The sequence below is a fragment of the Pteropus medius genome, unplaced genomic scaffold (assembly GCF_902729225.1).
Source record: "Pteropus medius unplaced genomic scaffold, Ma_sr-lr_union100, whole genome shotgun sequence".
Lineage (NCBI taxonomy): Eukaryota > Metazoa > Chordata > Mammalia > Chiroptera > Pteropodidae > Pteropus > Pteropus medius.
Window position 1 is genome coordinate 3,175,824 of NW_024346667.1, and position 17,442 is coordinate 3,193,265.

A 17,442-nucleotide genomic window follows, 5' to 3' on the forward strand; every position below is an offset into this window, starting at 1 on the left:
GGGAGAGAGGGAGAGAGAAAGAGAGAGACAGACAGAGAGAACGTGCACGTGCCAGGGTCAACACAACTCTTTAAAACAAATGTAAATGCTCAAGCTCTCATTTGACTACAGAGAAAGAATTCTGGAAAATAGGTATTATAAACAACGTTCCCCTAATACCTAGCACAGTGTATATGGCACCTTCCCAATAAATGGTGCACTTAAGGCTACGTGAAATCTAGGCTCCTCGTGGTTATTCCAGTCCAGGTTTCTATGGGTTCCCTAGTGCCAGGCTTACACTGAGCTTTTAGGGAACACCAAATGAATGAATGAATTCTTGTAAATCATTTTAGGAACAGAACGGTGGCCACTAGACTTAAATTACTTTTCAGCACATCTCTTAGAGACAAATCTAAAAATCAATAAGAAAGAGTAGCCAAGCAGTGGCATAAGAGCAGAAACTAGGTTCCTAATACAGGAGCTGGTGGCTCTCAGGGAGCGCAGAATTCAGGCCTGAAACATCTAGGAGATGCAAGTTTCTCAGCCTGAGAGCTCTGGGTTTAGTGCTAATTAATAAATCCAAGGAAGGGAAATTTAAAGGCCTGTTATAGGAGAATGGTCATATTTAAAACAGGTTTAAATAAAATGATGAATACATGTGAAGAACAAGGAGTCTCCAGCAACATGCAAGGAGGAAATCACAGCCTTTAGAAAATCGTGGTGGCCTGGCTTCTGAATCTCAGTTTCAAAGGCCAAAATTCCACTTGTATCATTTAGTTCAACCCGAGATTAATCCAATATGAAGAGAATGACCTGTGTAGACCAAACTCATAATAGACTGAGATATACATCTCAGCATAACATTTAATTGAATTTGAAATGAGACTTCGAACTATCTGGCTGACTGGCCTGGTCCCTTTATTTTCTTTCTATAAACAATATCCACAGGAGGGAAAAAGATGAGCAGTTTCTATAGAATGTGGATCAGAACAAGAGTAGTTAGCAATAGAACTTAAAAAGTGTCAAGGTGTCAGGCTCTGTCCAGCAACCAAACCTTACAGAGCAACTCACAGAGGACCAGCAGGACTCCCCCTTTCCCACGCTGGCCTGGCTGACCAGCCTCCCTGATGAGCTCCTTTTTTTCTTTTACATATGTCAGGGCATTCCATCTGTTTACCATGACATTCTACAGACCCAGAAGCCAAGCTCTCTTCTAAGCGACTGCCTATTTAGGCTCTGATGCATTATAGGCTTATTTTATACTTTCATTCCCAAAGGGTAACTTTATTGCAAATTCTTGAGAAACTGTTGTCCTCTTGTGTCTTCTACATATATCCGGCTCAAGTCTCAGGCAGATCACTCAGCATGGAACAGACCCATTGGTGAGCCTTCAATGAATGTTCTGCTTACATGTCAGAGTGGACTCTATCCATGTGTCACCCTGGGGCTCACCTCCTTTCATCTGTTAGAGGCCATATATCTTTTCTATGTGCCTAATTGCTACTCCAGCTCAGCTTTCAGAATCACAGGCCCATCAATAGCCACACAGAAATACTATTCAAACATTAATATGTATCCTGTCTCAAGACACACCTGCTGTTACATTTGTGTACACACTGGCTCACTCATTCATTCCCTGAGGCTATGCATAGCTACTAGCAAGTGAGCATAACAAACTACAGCCATGCTTCTGATCACTGTTCTGTGTGCCAAAACATCATGTGATAGGTTGATGATGGGGTAAGGTGGAATAGTAAAGCCTTATGGATTTTGAGAACTCCCTTCTGAGTGCTACCCCTATATTTCTAGCACATGCCCCAAGAAATCAAATGGTACCTCAGACTCAAGTGTACTGCTACATGAGGGGAGGAATTTGTCCAGCAATTCAGGTCCTTAGGCTTCTAGAATGAATGAATGAATGATAGATGAATGAATGCCTACACACACACACACACACACACACACACACACACACACACCCTTTACAAAAGACTCCTAGTTGTAACTAAAGTTTTACAAACTTAATTACAAACACGAGAGTAAGTAATTTTGAAACAAACACAAATATTGGAGCCTAGACTAGTATTTTTCTCACATGAAACCATGGCAATTACTATGCATTTTAGTGGAGACTTGGTTTTTCTTCCTTACAAGACAGACTCTCCAGGGCTGATTTGTTCATCAAGGCTTTGAGCACCCAAGGCTTCAGCAGGGAGGTCCAGCCAGTATAACTCGCTTTCTGTCTCCTCTCATCCTCTCCTTAGTCAAAATCTTTAATTAGCTGGTTACCATAATCACTCCAGCTAGGGACCTTGTTTGTTCTCCTTCCCTGCTTTTCCCAGGGATCTGAAGGCTCTACCACTTTTGTGCCAGAGGGATCTTTCTATCACAGCTTCTCTCTGCCTTTTTGTTTTTCCCTTTCATGATCTGAACAAAAAAGGCCTGGGGAAAAATAATCTCTCCTTCTGTGTCTGGGTAAGACCCTATAACTATCTTTTCCCAATCAGGAACAAGTTTCCATGACAACCGTGCTTCCTGATGCCACCTCTAACTTAGCAGGTAGTGTTCACATCAAACAGACAGTTCTTCACCAAGCTCCGCGGTGTCTGTGCCTCGCCATCGCTACGGTCCCTCTAACACACCAGCTAGTCCGAAGAACTGCGCCTTAAAAGGGTTTTGTCCTTTTCCCTTCTAAACAACAGAAAGACAAAAAGTGCTTAGTATTTTCCTCACAGTAAGCACTAAAAGGCACACCAATAGATTAAAAAGTATAGACATGAGAGATAAATATGAAAAAGAATGTGTGACTTGGTAGAGGGAAGTATGAATAAATAAATGGAGAATCGCTGGGACATGATGACAATTGGGCGACTTAGGCCATGAGCAATGGCATAAACTTTGAGCTAAGAGTAGTAAATGAGGATGAGATTTCTGCTATGTATGACCTTGGATAAGTTACTTTTCTTCCACGAGCCACAACGCTCCCTCTGTAAAAGACAAAACCTGAGACACTTCATGGGACTATTTGAAAGCTTACAAGGTAAAAAAAGCAAAGATGCATAAGTACTTGTTACAGTGTCTGGCACATAGTAGGAGTTCGACAAAGGGCATTATCGTGTTGTCATTGTGAAGTCGAAGAGCTGAACTGGGACGAGTCTGAGCAAACAAGCAATCACAGTATTCTAATTGATTATTAACATATTGCTGGTAGAGAATAATAGTATAAACAGTAGATATTTGCTCAGCAACCTTTTCTCTTAGGCTATTGAGTTCCGTCTGCAGTTACAGGAAGGAATCTATTCATTTCCATTCCTGAGACACAAGGATATGCCTGGCCAATCTCTAGGGTTCATCTAAATCTCTGTTTTCGGCTCTGCATAAGCATTTGTTTAATCTTGAAACAAAAAGCAAAAAAAAAAAAAAAGGATTAACCATTAAAGTATTTGTTCAACATTCCACATTCTCAATACCAGTCAGAACATCTCAATTCATCTCTAGCAGCAAGAACAACACAAACATGTATATTTTATAATATTTTCATTGTTGTACAGCTCGAATTTTATTTCAAAATCGGAATTCATATTGTAGAAAACATTCAATATGCTCATTATTGAACAAACTTCCATATTCCAACCCCTTCCCACCTTCATCCACAGTGCCTTCAGAGAGCTTAGATGGCCCTCAAAAAGAAAGCCAATTCAAACCTTATTTTAAAAGATAAAACTGTTTTTACATTATTAAAATCCCATTTCTGTCAATATAGTAGACCATATATCTAGATAAACCCTCCCTATTAAAAATTCTTAAGATGATGAATAAAATGTTCTTTAAAAATGTGTTTTATAGGATAGACATTTCTCAAAAGTTAAAAATAGAATTACCACATAATCCAGCAATCCTTCTCCTGGGTATATAGCGAAAGGAAATAAAATCAGTACCTTGATGTGAGATCTGCACTCCCACATCCACTGCAGCACTGTTCACAGTAGCCAAGATGTGGAAACAACTTAAGTGTCCACAGACAGGTGCATGGATAAAGAAATTGTGGCATATATACAGCGGGATATTATTCAGCCTTAAAAATGAAGGAAATTCTGACATTTTCAACCACATGGATGAACCCAGAGGCTATTAATGCTCAATGAAATAGCCAGACAGAAAAAAAATACTGCATGATCTCACTTATATGTGAAATCTAAAAAACTCCAATTCATAGAAGCAGAGAGAGAAAGGTGGTTATCAGGAGTGGGAGTCGGGGAAATGGGGAGATGTTGGTCAAAGGGTATAAACTTTCAGTTATGTAGGATGAATTAGTTCCAGAGATCTCATGTACACCATGCTGATTGTAATTAATAATAGTGTTTTGATTATTTGAAATTGGCTAAGAGGGTAGATCCCAGGTGCTCTCACCACACACACACACACACACACACACACACACAAAATGTGTGTGAGGAGATGGATATGTTAATTAGCTTGACTGCGGTAATCATTTTACTTTATAAAACATCATGTTGTACACCTTAAATATATACAGTTTTTATATTAAAAATAAAAAAGATCAAGAAAAAATGTGTTTTAAATGCTATCTCAGCTGACAGAAAATTAAAGGAAATCCTTGAAGCCCAAATACTAAAATCCAGAGAAGGTTATCTGGTATTCGAGCTAGAATTTGCCATGAGGGCATCAGCCTATCCTGGTTGGCAATTTTTTTTTTTTCTATAAAGGTCCAGATCATAAATATTTTAGGTTTTTCAGGGCATATAAACTATTGCATCAACTCACCTCTGGCACTGTGGCATGAAAACAATCATAGATAATACATAAATAAATTGGTGTGGTCATATTTCAATAAAACTTTATTTCTACAAATAGGCAGCAAGTAGGATTTAGCCTGAAAGACACAGTTTGCCAATTCCTTCGTTATAGCCTGCCTTTTAATATTTTTACGTCAAGACAACATGTCTGGTATATGACATGTTTGTCCTATGTAGTAGACTTTTGCAGTAACGGCTCTAATTCTTCATACCTCCCTCCCCTATGGCCTATGGGCTGGACCATGTGACTTACTTTGAGCAATGGAACAATGATAACTATGACACCAAAAAAGACTTGAGAAGTGCTAGAAGAACAGGGCTTGTCCTCATCGCTGCTCTTGAGATCTCTGCATCTAACACCATGTGGATTAGCACAGACCAGCCTGCTGAAGACACAACCTCCATCATCCCCATTATCCCAGCTAACAGCAAGTATTAAGCTAGCACCAGTTGCCAGACATGATTGAAGCCATCCTGAACCAACTAACCTCCCCACCCCAAGAAACTCAGCAGATGACTGGAGTCACATGAATGAGTCTAGACGAGACCAGCAGAACTGCCAAGCTGAGCTCAGCCTAAATGGCTGACCCACAGAATCATAAGCTAATAAATGACTGTTTTAGTGAGTAAGTCTGAGAGCGATTGTTCTGCAGTTAAATGATACATTCCACAAAGGTTTATTATCTTCTAAAAAATATAGAGAGGCCAACAATTCTATTTACAGAAGTAGGAAAGAGAAGACTTAGTAAACACAAAAAAAATTGCATGTTCGCTTTAAAGAATTTATCATCTGCCAGCTGAGACAAGCCCTTCCTTGCTCCTCCTAGTAATCTGATGGAGCAAATTCTTCCTACCTGAGCAGACTTCTTTGTAAGTAGGATTAGAAGTGTAGCCTCCTGCATAACCAACTTGAGTTGAATATACTCCTTTCAGGGTCCAGAATTTCCTCTCAGCTCCCCAGAAGCAGCCCATTCCTAAGGAAAACACAAGATACCGATAATTAGTCCTTTATCAAAAATAATATGGTCATTGCATATTAGAAGCTCTGTTACACTAGAAAAGAGAAGTTGTTCTTGTCATTTGGTGATCAAACATGACTAACATTTTATTTTTTAAAGGAGAGTCAACATTTTAAAATAATTTTATCTAAGATTATTTGCATAGAATGTCTCTCTGCTTTAGTTGTGCAAAAACAGAAAGCCTCACATTTTAATGGACTTAGTAAAGCTACACTTTTCAAATAACATAGTAAAAGGATAATTGCATTTGATGAATGATTTCCACACTCAATTCATTATGGACTCATCCAAACATAATAACTCGTATTAATAGTAGAAACTTATTTAATGATCAGCATCCTAGTCGTGCTGTAAAAAAAAATGACTAAGGAAGAAAGGTAATACTAAATTACTGATTCAAATGGGAAAACTTCCCAAAATCAACACAGAATGACATAGTATTTGATTAACAATTTCACTTATGTGCTGTTTTTTTTTTAAAGTCATTATAAACTTTCATGTGATAAATCACTGCTCCCCAAAAAGAACATTTTTCTGAGTTCCATTACTAAATATAATGAACGCAGAAAGAGAGAGGAGGACAAAGGCGGGGAAGGAGGGAGCGACAACAAAGAAAGAAGCTCACAAAAGTAGCATTCCATTCAGTTAGCAAACATGGTGCTCATACCAGCAGTTACACCATTCCTTTCAACATGCGGAGGAAACTAAGACCCATCTCCCAAGTATGCACATGCTGACACGCCTCAAAAATGGTGACTTACATTTCCCTGGGGTCCACATAAAAAACCTTCATTTTCTACCATGAGTTTCTAAACTGTCCACAACTGCTATTCTGTGGCCAACACCTAGATGTAAACAAGATAACTGCCTCACTCAAGTTTTACATGACATTATTAAGTCATATGTAATTAAGATCTGAGGTAGAACAACAGTTGGCAAATTAATATATGCCTCCTACTCCCACAATCACTAGATTTGTTAGATTCGATGACAGAGCTGAAAGAAAAATTAGAAGTTTACTGAAATTCTTGACACTTGTTAATATTCCGCTTTAAAAATTCAGAGTAACAATAACCAAAAAGCAATATGCATAACGTTACACATTATACAAAAATATATTTGTTCAAATGTGAGGGGAAATACACTAACCCAAAATAGGTTAAGTTAAAAAAACATAATGGAGCCAAATGATGAAATTTAATGCGGTAAAAAAATTACTATCGTGATAATAATGCAACATAGAAATATGTATATGACTATATCATTATTACCTAAAGCTACATTTACAAAGAAAAAAACAATTATGTGCATGTTTTTATTACAACTTTGAAAAAATATTCATACCAAAATAGACCAGAAGGAAATATACAAAGTTATGACCATGACTGTATTACAGTGGTAAGAATATAGAAAATTTTTTTCATTTTCCAAGCTTTCCTGTAATAGATTCATATTACTTTACAAATAAAAAATGCATACTTTTTTTAAAGAAAAATAAAAAATTCAAATAAAAACATAGGCATATGCATTATTTGAGTTACTCACTGCTAATACCATTTTTCCTGTTTGCAAGGGAATTGTTTGCTGCTAGTAAATATAATTAAATATTTACTGAGTATTTATAAAAACTGAGTATCCTCAAGTCTCTGAAACAAATATTCACTATTAATTTTACTTCACTGCATTTCTGAGATGAGGGAATTATCTTAGGGTTCTCCAGAGAAACAGAACCAATAGGATACATATAGAGGGTGGGTTGGTAGGTGGGTGAGTGCGTAGGTAGACAGACAGACAAACAGATGATAGATGATAGATAGATAGATAGATAGATGATAAACAGATGATAGACAGGCAGGCAGACAGGCAGACGATAGATAGGCAGGTACAAGTTTCAATTTCCTGCCTTCATAGTATCAGCCAGATACTATCCCATATAATATTGTGTCAAACCAGGAGACCCAGTTTACAGCACAGAAGATGCAGCAATAAACCCATGACTACAGTTGTCACCTATCTTATTATACGCCACGCCACCCAGAAGCTGCCATCCTGGGAAAGCATTGGAACAGCCCAGAAGTACAGCTACAGCACCAGAGACATTACTCTGTGGGGTTGGGGTGATATCTTTAAGAACACTGAATATGCATTGAATCAAAGACCCCAAGACCCCAAAAGATATTGGGGCACCATGTCCCCCAAAAGAAGATTACATGTATTAGGAAAACAAGGAGTAGAAGCAGGCTTGCCTCCACTTACCATTATTCCCAATGACATATTGGAGGATTGTACTTCCTGTCTCACAACTCTTTGCTCTGCAGAGTTAAAGGTCCTGGTCCCCAAAAGGGTACACTGAGTTATATGCTGCAGCTGTCACCTAGGCACTCTGGGGTCCTTGTGTCCGTGGACAAACGGCAAAAAGAGCTTTAAGGGAGAACTGACCCACAAGCAATGGAGAAGCTCTCTGCTGGGCCTTGCAACCATTTGGTGTTAGAAGTTATATAAATATTTGCCAATCAGATGGGTTTAAAAATTGTATCTAATTGTGATTTTAACATATACTTAGCTAATTACCAGTAAGGTTGAGCATCTTTTCATGTTATATATTGGCCATTCACATTTGATCGTGTGTAAATTGCTTTTGTCTATTTTTCTGTTAGGTTATATTTTCCTTGTTGATTTGTTGCAGTTTCTATATATTCTGGATATTAATTTTTTGTCAGTCTTATATTTGCACATATTGTCTTGTGTCTGATGTGTCTGATTTGCCTTTTACCTTTACTTATAATGGCTATTGTCACACAGATGTGTTAAATTTTAATTGTTGTTAAATTTCTCTACATTTTCCTTTATAATTTGTGCTTTTTGTATATCATGCACAAGAATTCTTTCCATAAATTAAAATTATAAAGATAATATCATATATTTTCCAAAGTTTTAAAGTTTGATCTTCATTTTAGGTTGCTAATTAATATGGAAATATTTTTTGTGTGTAAGATATAAGATAAAAATTTAATTTTTTTCTATATAGATAACCAAGTATCAAAATAAATTATTAGTTATTAAATAATCCATTCTTTTCCCTATTTATCTCAATGTTATCTCTATTTTATGTCATTATGAGTGGTCCTATTTCTGGGCTACCTACTTTATTCCATTCATTTGTGTAGTCCTGCACCAATAATATACTGTTCTTCATTCATTTATTCAACACATATTTATTCATTGCCGACTATGGCAATGACATATTTATTCATTGCCAACTATGGCAAGACTTGGAATATATGAGTGAACAAACCAAAGATCCTACTCTCTTATAGGGCTTACACTCTAGTGGTAAAAAATGGTAATAAACACTTAAAACAATAAGTATGTGATGTAGCAAGTTAGGAGATGTAAAGATCTATATATATTTTTTTCAACGTAGAGCAGGGTCAGTGGGACCAGGAGTGCTGGGGAGAGTACAATGTTAAATAAGGTGTTCAAGGTGGGCCTCAAAGAGATGGTGACTTCGAACAAAAACTTGAATGCAGTCACCCATTCTGAGTGAGATATCTGAGGTACAGCGTGTTCCAGGCAGAGGAAAAAGTCGCTACAGAGACACCAGGAATATGCCTGCTATGTTTAAGGGGTAGGAAAGAAGCCAGCGTGGCTTCAGTGGAGTGGGCATGGGAAAGTAATTGGACGGTAAGCCAGATCATGAAGGGCCTTAGGAACTGCTTTAAAGACTTCGGATTTTACTCTGAGTGAAACAGATAGCCACTACTGAGTTTTGAGCAGAAGAGGGATGACATAACTGATGTTACTCTTACAGGGACCACTCTGGCTTTCCTCTGCTTTGAATAGACTGGAGTGAATCAAGCATAGAAGCAAGGAATGGTAAGACCAGGTGGTAGCAGAGGAGGTCACGAGTCATGTTCAGATTTTGCATATTTTAAAGACAGAGCCCAAAGGAGTTCCTGACAGATGAGAAACAGGGTTTGAGAGGAAGAGAGAGACGAGGAATATTTTTAATATTATTTGCTTGTGTGGAGAACAGAGAGGGTGGAGCAGGTTTGTAGGGAAAGATCAAGGGATGTAATCACTTTAGTTTTAATGAGTCATAGTATCCCACAGAGCAAATCTTATACTGCTTCAAAAATTTCTTTGCTATTCTTGGCCCATTACTATTCCAAATTTAGTTTAATACTAGCTTGTCAAGTTCCATAAAATGTCCTGTTAAGCTTTTTATTATAATTACACTGAACTTATAGATTAATTTGAAAATATTTTGTCATATTAATAATATTGAGTCTTTCCATCAATGAATATAATATATAGTTGTGCACTTTTTCAGATCTTACTGAATGTCCTTCAATGCCATGTTATCATTTTCTCCATAAAGGTCTTATACATTTTTATTACACATAGTTCTATGTATCCTATGATTTGTGTTGCTGCTCAGAACACTGTTTTTTTCTATAACACTCTTTATTGCTTATAGCTGGGATATAAAGCACCATTGACTTTAGTATGCTTTCCCTATAGTCAGAAAAATTAGAGAATTTTAATTTTCGTTCTAATGATTTGTCTTCATATTCTCTTTAATTTCTTATATAGAGAATCATATTTTGTACAAAAGACAGTTTTATATCTCCCCGTCCAATGATTATTCTCCTTTCTTTATCTCATTTGATTGTGTTGGCTAGGACCTCCTGCACAATGCTGAATAAGAAGAGCGATGGTGGGAATCCTTGTCTCGTCCTAACATTAGTGAGACCGCTCCAATAAGTATAAGATTTGCTGCAGGTTTTTTCAGGCTAAGAAAATTTCCTCCAGTTTCTAGTTTGTAAAGAGCTTTTTACCATGCATGACTTTTGACTTTTAACAATGTTTACATTCTTTTGAGATGACCATATGGTTCCTCTCATTTATTCTCTTCATGTAGTATATTATATTTATAGTATATAAATATAATATATTATATTATATACTATTATATATTATATATTATATACTAAGTAGTATATTATATTTATAGATTTTTCTGGACCATCCTTCAGTAAACCTTACCTAATCATAATGCATTTTAATGTTGAAGAATTACTTTTTTCAGATCGTTTTTTCTGAAATTTATTGGGATGGCACTTATTAATAAAATTCTGTAAGTTTCACATGTACAATTCAACATGTCATACATATAATGCATTGTGTGTTCACCACCTAAAGTTCAATTTCCTTCTGTCACCATATATTTGACCCCCCTTTACCCACATCTTCCTCCTCCCTCCCCCCATTTCCATCTGGTAACCACTAAACTGTTGTCTATGTCTATGAGCCTCTATTTGTTTGTCTGTTCATTTGTTGCTTTTAGTTTTCTATCCCACATATGAGTGAAATCATACGGTTCTCAACTTTTTCTGACTTATTTCGCTTAGCATGATAATCTCAAGATCCAAAGAATTTCTTTGCTAATATTTTATTTCAAATTTCACTTAATCTTCATATGGAAGATTTGTCATAATTTGATTTCCTTGATCTTGTCCAAATTAGTATCAAGGCTATATTGGCCTCGTAAAATAAATAGGTTAACTTTTCTTCCCTCTTATGTACCACTGCATTCAAAAAGAATTATTCATTCCTTAAAATTAGAATAAAGCTTTCTGAACCACCTTGTGTCTTTTGAGAGGAGAAGAGAGGGATTAGGGGTGACTTTAATTGTTTCATTGTTTTTCATTAATTCAAGTTTTCCTATTTCTATTTCTGTTTTAGAGGTTTTCATCACAGAATAAATGGCTTTCATTGATGCTCTTTTTTTTATTTCTATTTCTGCTCTTTCTTTACTATTATCTTGTGCAGTTTACTTTCAATCTGATCCTTTCATACCTTCTTAATATGAATACTTAAGCTTATTTATTCTCAAGTGTCGTTTCTTGATAAATGTATTTAAGACTATACATTTACCCCTAAGTTTTGCTTTAGATAGATGCCATATATTTAGATATGTACTTTTCTTGTCATTCTTTTCCGAATATTTTATAGTTTCCAGGTTATTTCCTTTTCAACCCATGAATTATTTAGTTTATACATTTTAGTTTTCAAACATATGGCCTGTTTTATTAATACTGTCTTTTCATTTTGACATAGTTTTATTGTACTGTGCTTAGAGAATATGGTCTTTATTATGTTCTTTTGAAATTTGTTGAGATCTTTTTCTGACCTACTACAAGAAGCAGGTGAACCCTGGAGTCCTGGAACAGAAGTGGTGTCTTTTACAGAATATAACCAAATAGTTCTTTAAAGAATATTTTATCCCAAGGTGATAATGATGCCAGTGGTCTGCAGACTGGCCTTTGGAAGTCATCAATTCAATGAATTTATCTGTCACTACCACCACTCCAGGATTTCTGAAAGATATTCATAGAAATAAAGTTTAGAATTGGAGGGAAAGAAGATTCAAACTTACATAATTTAAGTACCTAGGAGATTTAAAGAACATACCAAAATTGCAACTGTATCATTGTATCAGATTTACATTTTTGGTACAATCATTAAAAATTACTTGATAAGAATTTTCCAAAAGTCCTGCTGTATGTTTTTTATTTAGAATTACTTTTAGATGCATGCATTTCTAGTCAAACTTTTTATCTATCATTTCTCATGAATATTATCTGTGGCTATGGGATTTTTTTTCTATTTGTGGAAAATATTTTCCTTTAAGATTTATAATACACAGCTGAAACCTTCAGAAAGAACTTTAGGAAAACGTCAAAATTCCATAAAGCCCTGTGCATTCACACTGCAATTTTTCTAAAACTACTTAAGTGAGAGACTGACCATCACAACTTCAGCATTCTGGAAAGGAAGTCTTACTCGCCTGCCTCGGTACCCTGCAGACTGGCTAGGGCAAGTTCTGCTCCCTAGTACGTTCCATGCTTGGCTCACTGGCACACCCCGAATCCTGTTAACTAGCATGCCCCACTCTCCATCTCTGCCTACTGGGGGTCCCACTGAATAACAAGCCCTCAGACAACAGATGGGGGAGGAAGAGCGGTCTGTCCTGTCAGAGTGGAAACCAACAGGGAGGCCGAGCTTTCAAAAGAACACGTGCAGTCACCACATGTTCCTTTAACATTTTATCCAAACATTGCCTCTCTGCCAGCTCTTTTCTCCACTTTTGGACTTCACACAGAACACAGCCACGTTCACAGCCATGTGCAGGGCTACCCCCACTACCAGGATGCCGGAAAGTTAGACAGGAGAGCAAGAGTGACACAGCCATCCGCTTCTGAGAACGCACGCGTCTCCAACTCCTTTACAGTTTCTGACAGTTCGAGGTCACAAAATCACCTTGCCTGTTTTGCTTGCTGTATGGTTCACAATTACACTATCCCTTTTTTTTTTTTTTTTTTTTACAGTTTGAAAGCAACCTTTGCCCATATAGTTCAAACTACATATAATCTATTTGAAAATGACTCTGAATTTAGAGGCCTAATTCTTCACCATCTACCTAGGAAAGCTTAGACAAAGACATGTCTTTCCAACTCCCTGATGGGTATCCCCACCTTGAATTCAATAAACATAACAACCGACCAAGCCAGCATCTTCTAATGTCTCTATTTGTTTTCACTGCATCGGCATTTTCCTAGACCCTTAATAGGAAAGCTGGGAGTCACTTTTTACTTGTCTCAGCCCAAGCAGTTTCCTGGTGTCCGGTCCCTCACATTCTCGCTCCCTTCCCATCACCACCACCCTCATTCAGTAGCAGCCCACCAGCTAGTTACTGCCTCTTCGACCGTTATCCCGCCTCAGCTTGCCCCCTCACTGCGACCCGTCTTTCACATTACTTTCAGGTTGATCTTTATCACATATACTTTCGAACATGTCATTTGTCTTCTTTGAAACCATGAAGAGGTAATACGCAAGAATCTTAAAATTAATAACATCCTTAGCATGAATATCATGGCTAGGTAGAGGGCCAGGGAAGGGAGGGAGCAATTAGGGGATCGTTTTATGAACTATATAGATGTCTAACCAATGTACTGTATACTTGAAACTAATTAAGATAAATAAATTTAATTTAAAAAAGATATAAGGTACTTTGTGATGGAGTTTAGAGAATGCAAATATATTGAGGGCTATGGGTAATAAACTAGGTTTCAGACCTCAGTCTGGTCACATACTGATGTGTGTTACTTTTCTAGTCCATAAAACTAATATAATAATACCTCCCCTACATACCTCAAAGATCATTGTAAAATTAAAATAATTAAAAGTTGAGAATTTAATGTAATGTAAAAAATAATAATAATATTTTTTATCCAATGATTCCACTGCTAAGAAAGTTTTAAGAAAAAAATTTTTAATTGAGAAATACCGATTTTTCAGAAATGTTTTTAAGAGCATTATTTATAATAAAAAATTTTGAAACTAAATATCCAATATTAGAGAAAGCATTTGATAAATGGTTTATTCATATATAATTTGTAATAAAGTATTACATATCCATTTTTCTAAGATCATTTAATTGCATAGAAAAATATTCAAAATACTATGCTAAGGGGGAAAAAGCGGGATATTAAACTATATGAAGAATGCGTTCATATTCGGTTTAATGTATATACTTTGAAAAACAGACTCAAGGAAAATAAACTGAAATGTTAATAGTGGCTATTATTTCTGAGTAAGATTATCAGTGATTTTTATTTTCTTCTTTATACTCTTCAGTATTTTCCAAATTTCTACAAGAAGTATGTATTCCAACTGTCATAATCAAAAAGAAGTTTTTTTAAAAAAATGTTTGTATAGATTGATCGATAGTTTAGAAGGAAATGCAATAAAATGTTGGAATGATAGTTGCCTCTGGTTGTTCTCTTTTGTGTTTTTACCTATTTTCCAAATTTTCTCTAATGCACATGTGTCATTTATATAACCAACAAAATTAAGATAGTTGTTAAAGTCTCACTATCCATTCTCCACCCTCAGCCACACCTAACACTCCATCCCATCACCACCCTCCCTGGCCATGTTTGTCATGTTCTCTGGCTTTGCCCTGCATGCTCCACCCCCATATCTGCCTTTGGAAATCCTGCCTATCTACCCAGAATAATAACAGAAATCACCATCTCCCTTAGGTCTTTCCAGAATGCCATTCAAATACAAAGTTTCTCTTCTTGGAACCCCAAAGCATGCCCAGGCCCTCTTCACTCGGGCCTTAACACAGTCTACCTGTGGCACGACTGCTGGCTTCTGTGTTGTAACCTCCTCCCTACACTATGGGCTAAGAACACGGAAACCGCCTCTCTGGTTTTCTCTCTCATCTGGCATGGCATCTTGCATGTATTAGGCTCTTGAGAGGGAAAAGTCTGTTGAACTGAAATTCTTCGAAAATTTAATGAACCATCTTTTATAATTATGATAGGCTTTTTAATGGAGGTATTCCTAGAAACCATAGTGCCAGTTTATAGAGAGCGCAGATCTTCCTTTGAGGCTAAAGTGGAAACTCGGTGATTTTATGGAGGAAAAAAATGCAGTGCTGAACACTGAAAGGTAAAAGTCCTCATTTCTCTTTCCTCCACCAAATTCCTGGGTTGCTGTCGACATAGATTCAGAAGCACTGAATATTGTATATTTCAACCAGGCCTAGACTGCAGAAATCCTTGTGGTCTAGGGAAGCTCCTTATACTCTCTAAGCCTTAGTTTCTTCATCTATAAACTAGAAATAGAAATTATACTAATCATAGAGTCATTGAAAGTCAGTGTTTATTTCCATTTTGTTCTCTCATTTTCCCTGCTTGCTCCACCTTCTCCCTCCCAACATGCACCTGCACATCCTCAAAACTCCCTCTTTCAGTCCCCTCAAGGTCAGAGCTGCTTCTCCTGTCACCCTTCATCTCTGAGACATCACATCGTCCTGTAGTGGAACCTGAGAGCCATTCCCTCAATCCTCAAATAAAAGAGACCGCATCGTGGCCTCAGAAGCAGCCTATCCGGATTCTGCCTGTAGAATTTCTCTGAGCCAGTTTCTCCATTTCCTAAGCGTATAACTCACTGGTTATCACTCAACCCAGATGTCTCTTCTCTAACAGCTACTTCTGAACCCATCACTTTTTTTAAAAAGAAGCCTAAAGTCTTTTCACATTTCCGCCTGCCTCCTTCTTGCCCAATATCACCAGCCAGGGACACTGCGAGTTGTACACCTCTGGGTCACTGACTAGGATGTTTTAAGCCTCAATTCGTCATCTGAAAAATGAGTAGAACTCAATTATTTCTAACATCTGGCTCAATCATTAATGATCTGATATCTCTCTGGAAAAGATAATAAGGAGAATTTAAATCTATTTTCCTCTTCTCCTCAACTTTAACTATGACTTTATGACTGTGATCAGTAAGCAAATAAAATTTCTCCAACAAACAGTACATAACCTCATTATCTTTCTCCTTATGTGATAAGAAGAAAAAAGAGACACACTGTACTAGCATCTCTGTACACATAGAATCCCCTGATACCCATCAAGGAAGACAGTATTAGACCCACTTTAAGGATATGAAAAATGGAGATTACGAGAGGTTAGGTAACTTGCCTAAAGACACAGAATGAAGGGAGACCCAGGATTCCGACCCAGGCATGCCTGGAATTCAGAGCTGATGTTCTTTCCACTATGCCATGCTGCCTCCCTAGCAACAACCTTAGAAGCTCGTCTCTGTGGAAAGCTGTGGAGACCTGTAAGCAAGCTGAATTAAGAGGCTCCCTATTACAGATTCGGAGTTTGAAGAATGATGCTGTTGTACCACATTATTCATTACAGAGAATTCAGTGGCACCTGCTAAATAAAAGGCAGTTCGTGGGGATCTCGTGAAAACAGCATGATTTCATGGAGCACTCTGCTGGAATTACATTTTCTATAATGGGATTTTACTGGATATAAAAAAAGTATATAGAGAGTCGATAGCAAGGACACAGCACAGTATTTGCAACACATTTCCAAAACACTCCTTTCCAAAGCTCCTGTCATCTTTAAAGGCACTGGGAGTGAAATCCAGATGATGTCACTCCTGTGATGTCACATCTGGTTCAGATGATAACTCTAACCAGGGCAAGAAACTGGAATCCAAATTCCAGCCACAATCTGACAGGTGTGAACGTTTTATCAGAAGGGGAACCTGGTCAGAGATGAGGGATGTCCTGTTAAATTCTAAAAACACAACTCAGTAGATGTGAGACAAGACGTGGCCAGGCCTTGGTCACAGAAACGCATTCGCAGAACTTGGCTATGTTTGGCCTGGGACAAATCACTGCTGCTTAGCTGTCCAGCAGAGGAGGGGGAAGGAGAAGGAGGATATGCAAACAGTTTTCAGCTTGAAAATGCTCTGACTCTCTCCCGAGGAAGGTGAATACAGGTGGCAAAAATGGAAATGAGGTCTCAGTATATTTTCTTTACTAGCTTTACTTTTTAGAAAACCTATATCATGTTAAATAATTCAACAGGATACTTTCTTTATCACTACTCTTACTTGAAAACTGCAAAATTTTTTAAATACCCTCTGCTAAAAAAGAACCATATAGCAGTTAGAGTCTGACATTTTCCGTATTTGATGACAATTAATTGCCTTCTGTCCACATCAATTCCTCATGCTGCTTTAATTTGATT

At 37.2% G+C, this 17,442-nt stretch overlaps 1 protein-coding gene across 2 annotated transcripts in view; it reads right to left on the reverse strand.

The window, feature by feature from the left end:
- Nucleotides 1-17,442, reverse strand: part of MSRA (methionine sulfoxide reductase A) — a 327,395-nt gene that overhangs the window by 159,186 nt on the left and 150,767 nt on the right. For both annotated transcript variants that reach the window (XM_039875849.1, XM_039875848.1), the window contains one exon: nt 5,651-5,770. In XM_039875849.1, coding sequence (XP_039731783.1) covers nt 5,651-5,770 — 120 coding nt within the window. The remainder of the gene's footprint in view (nt 1-5,650; nt 5,771-17,442) is intronic.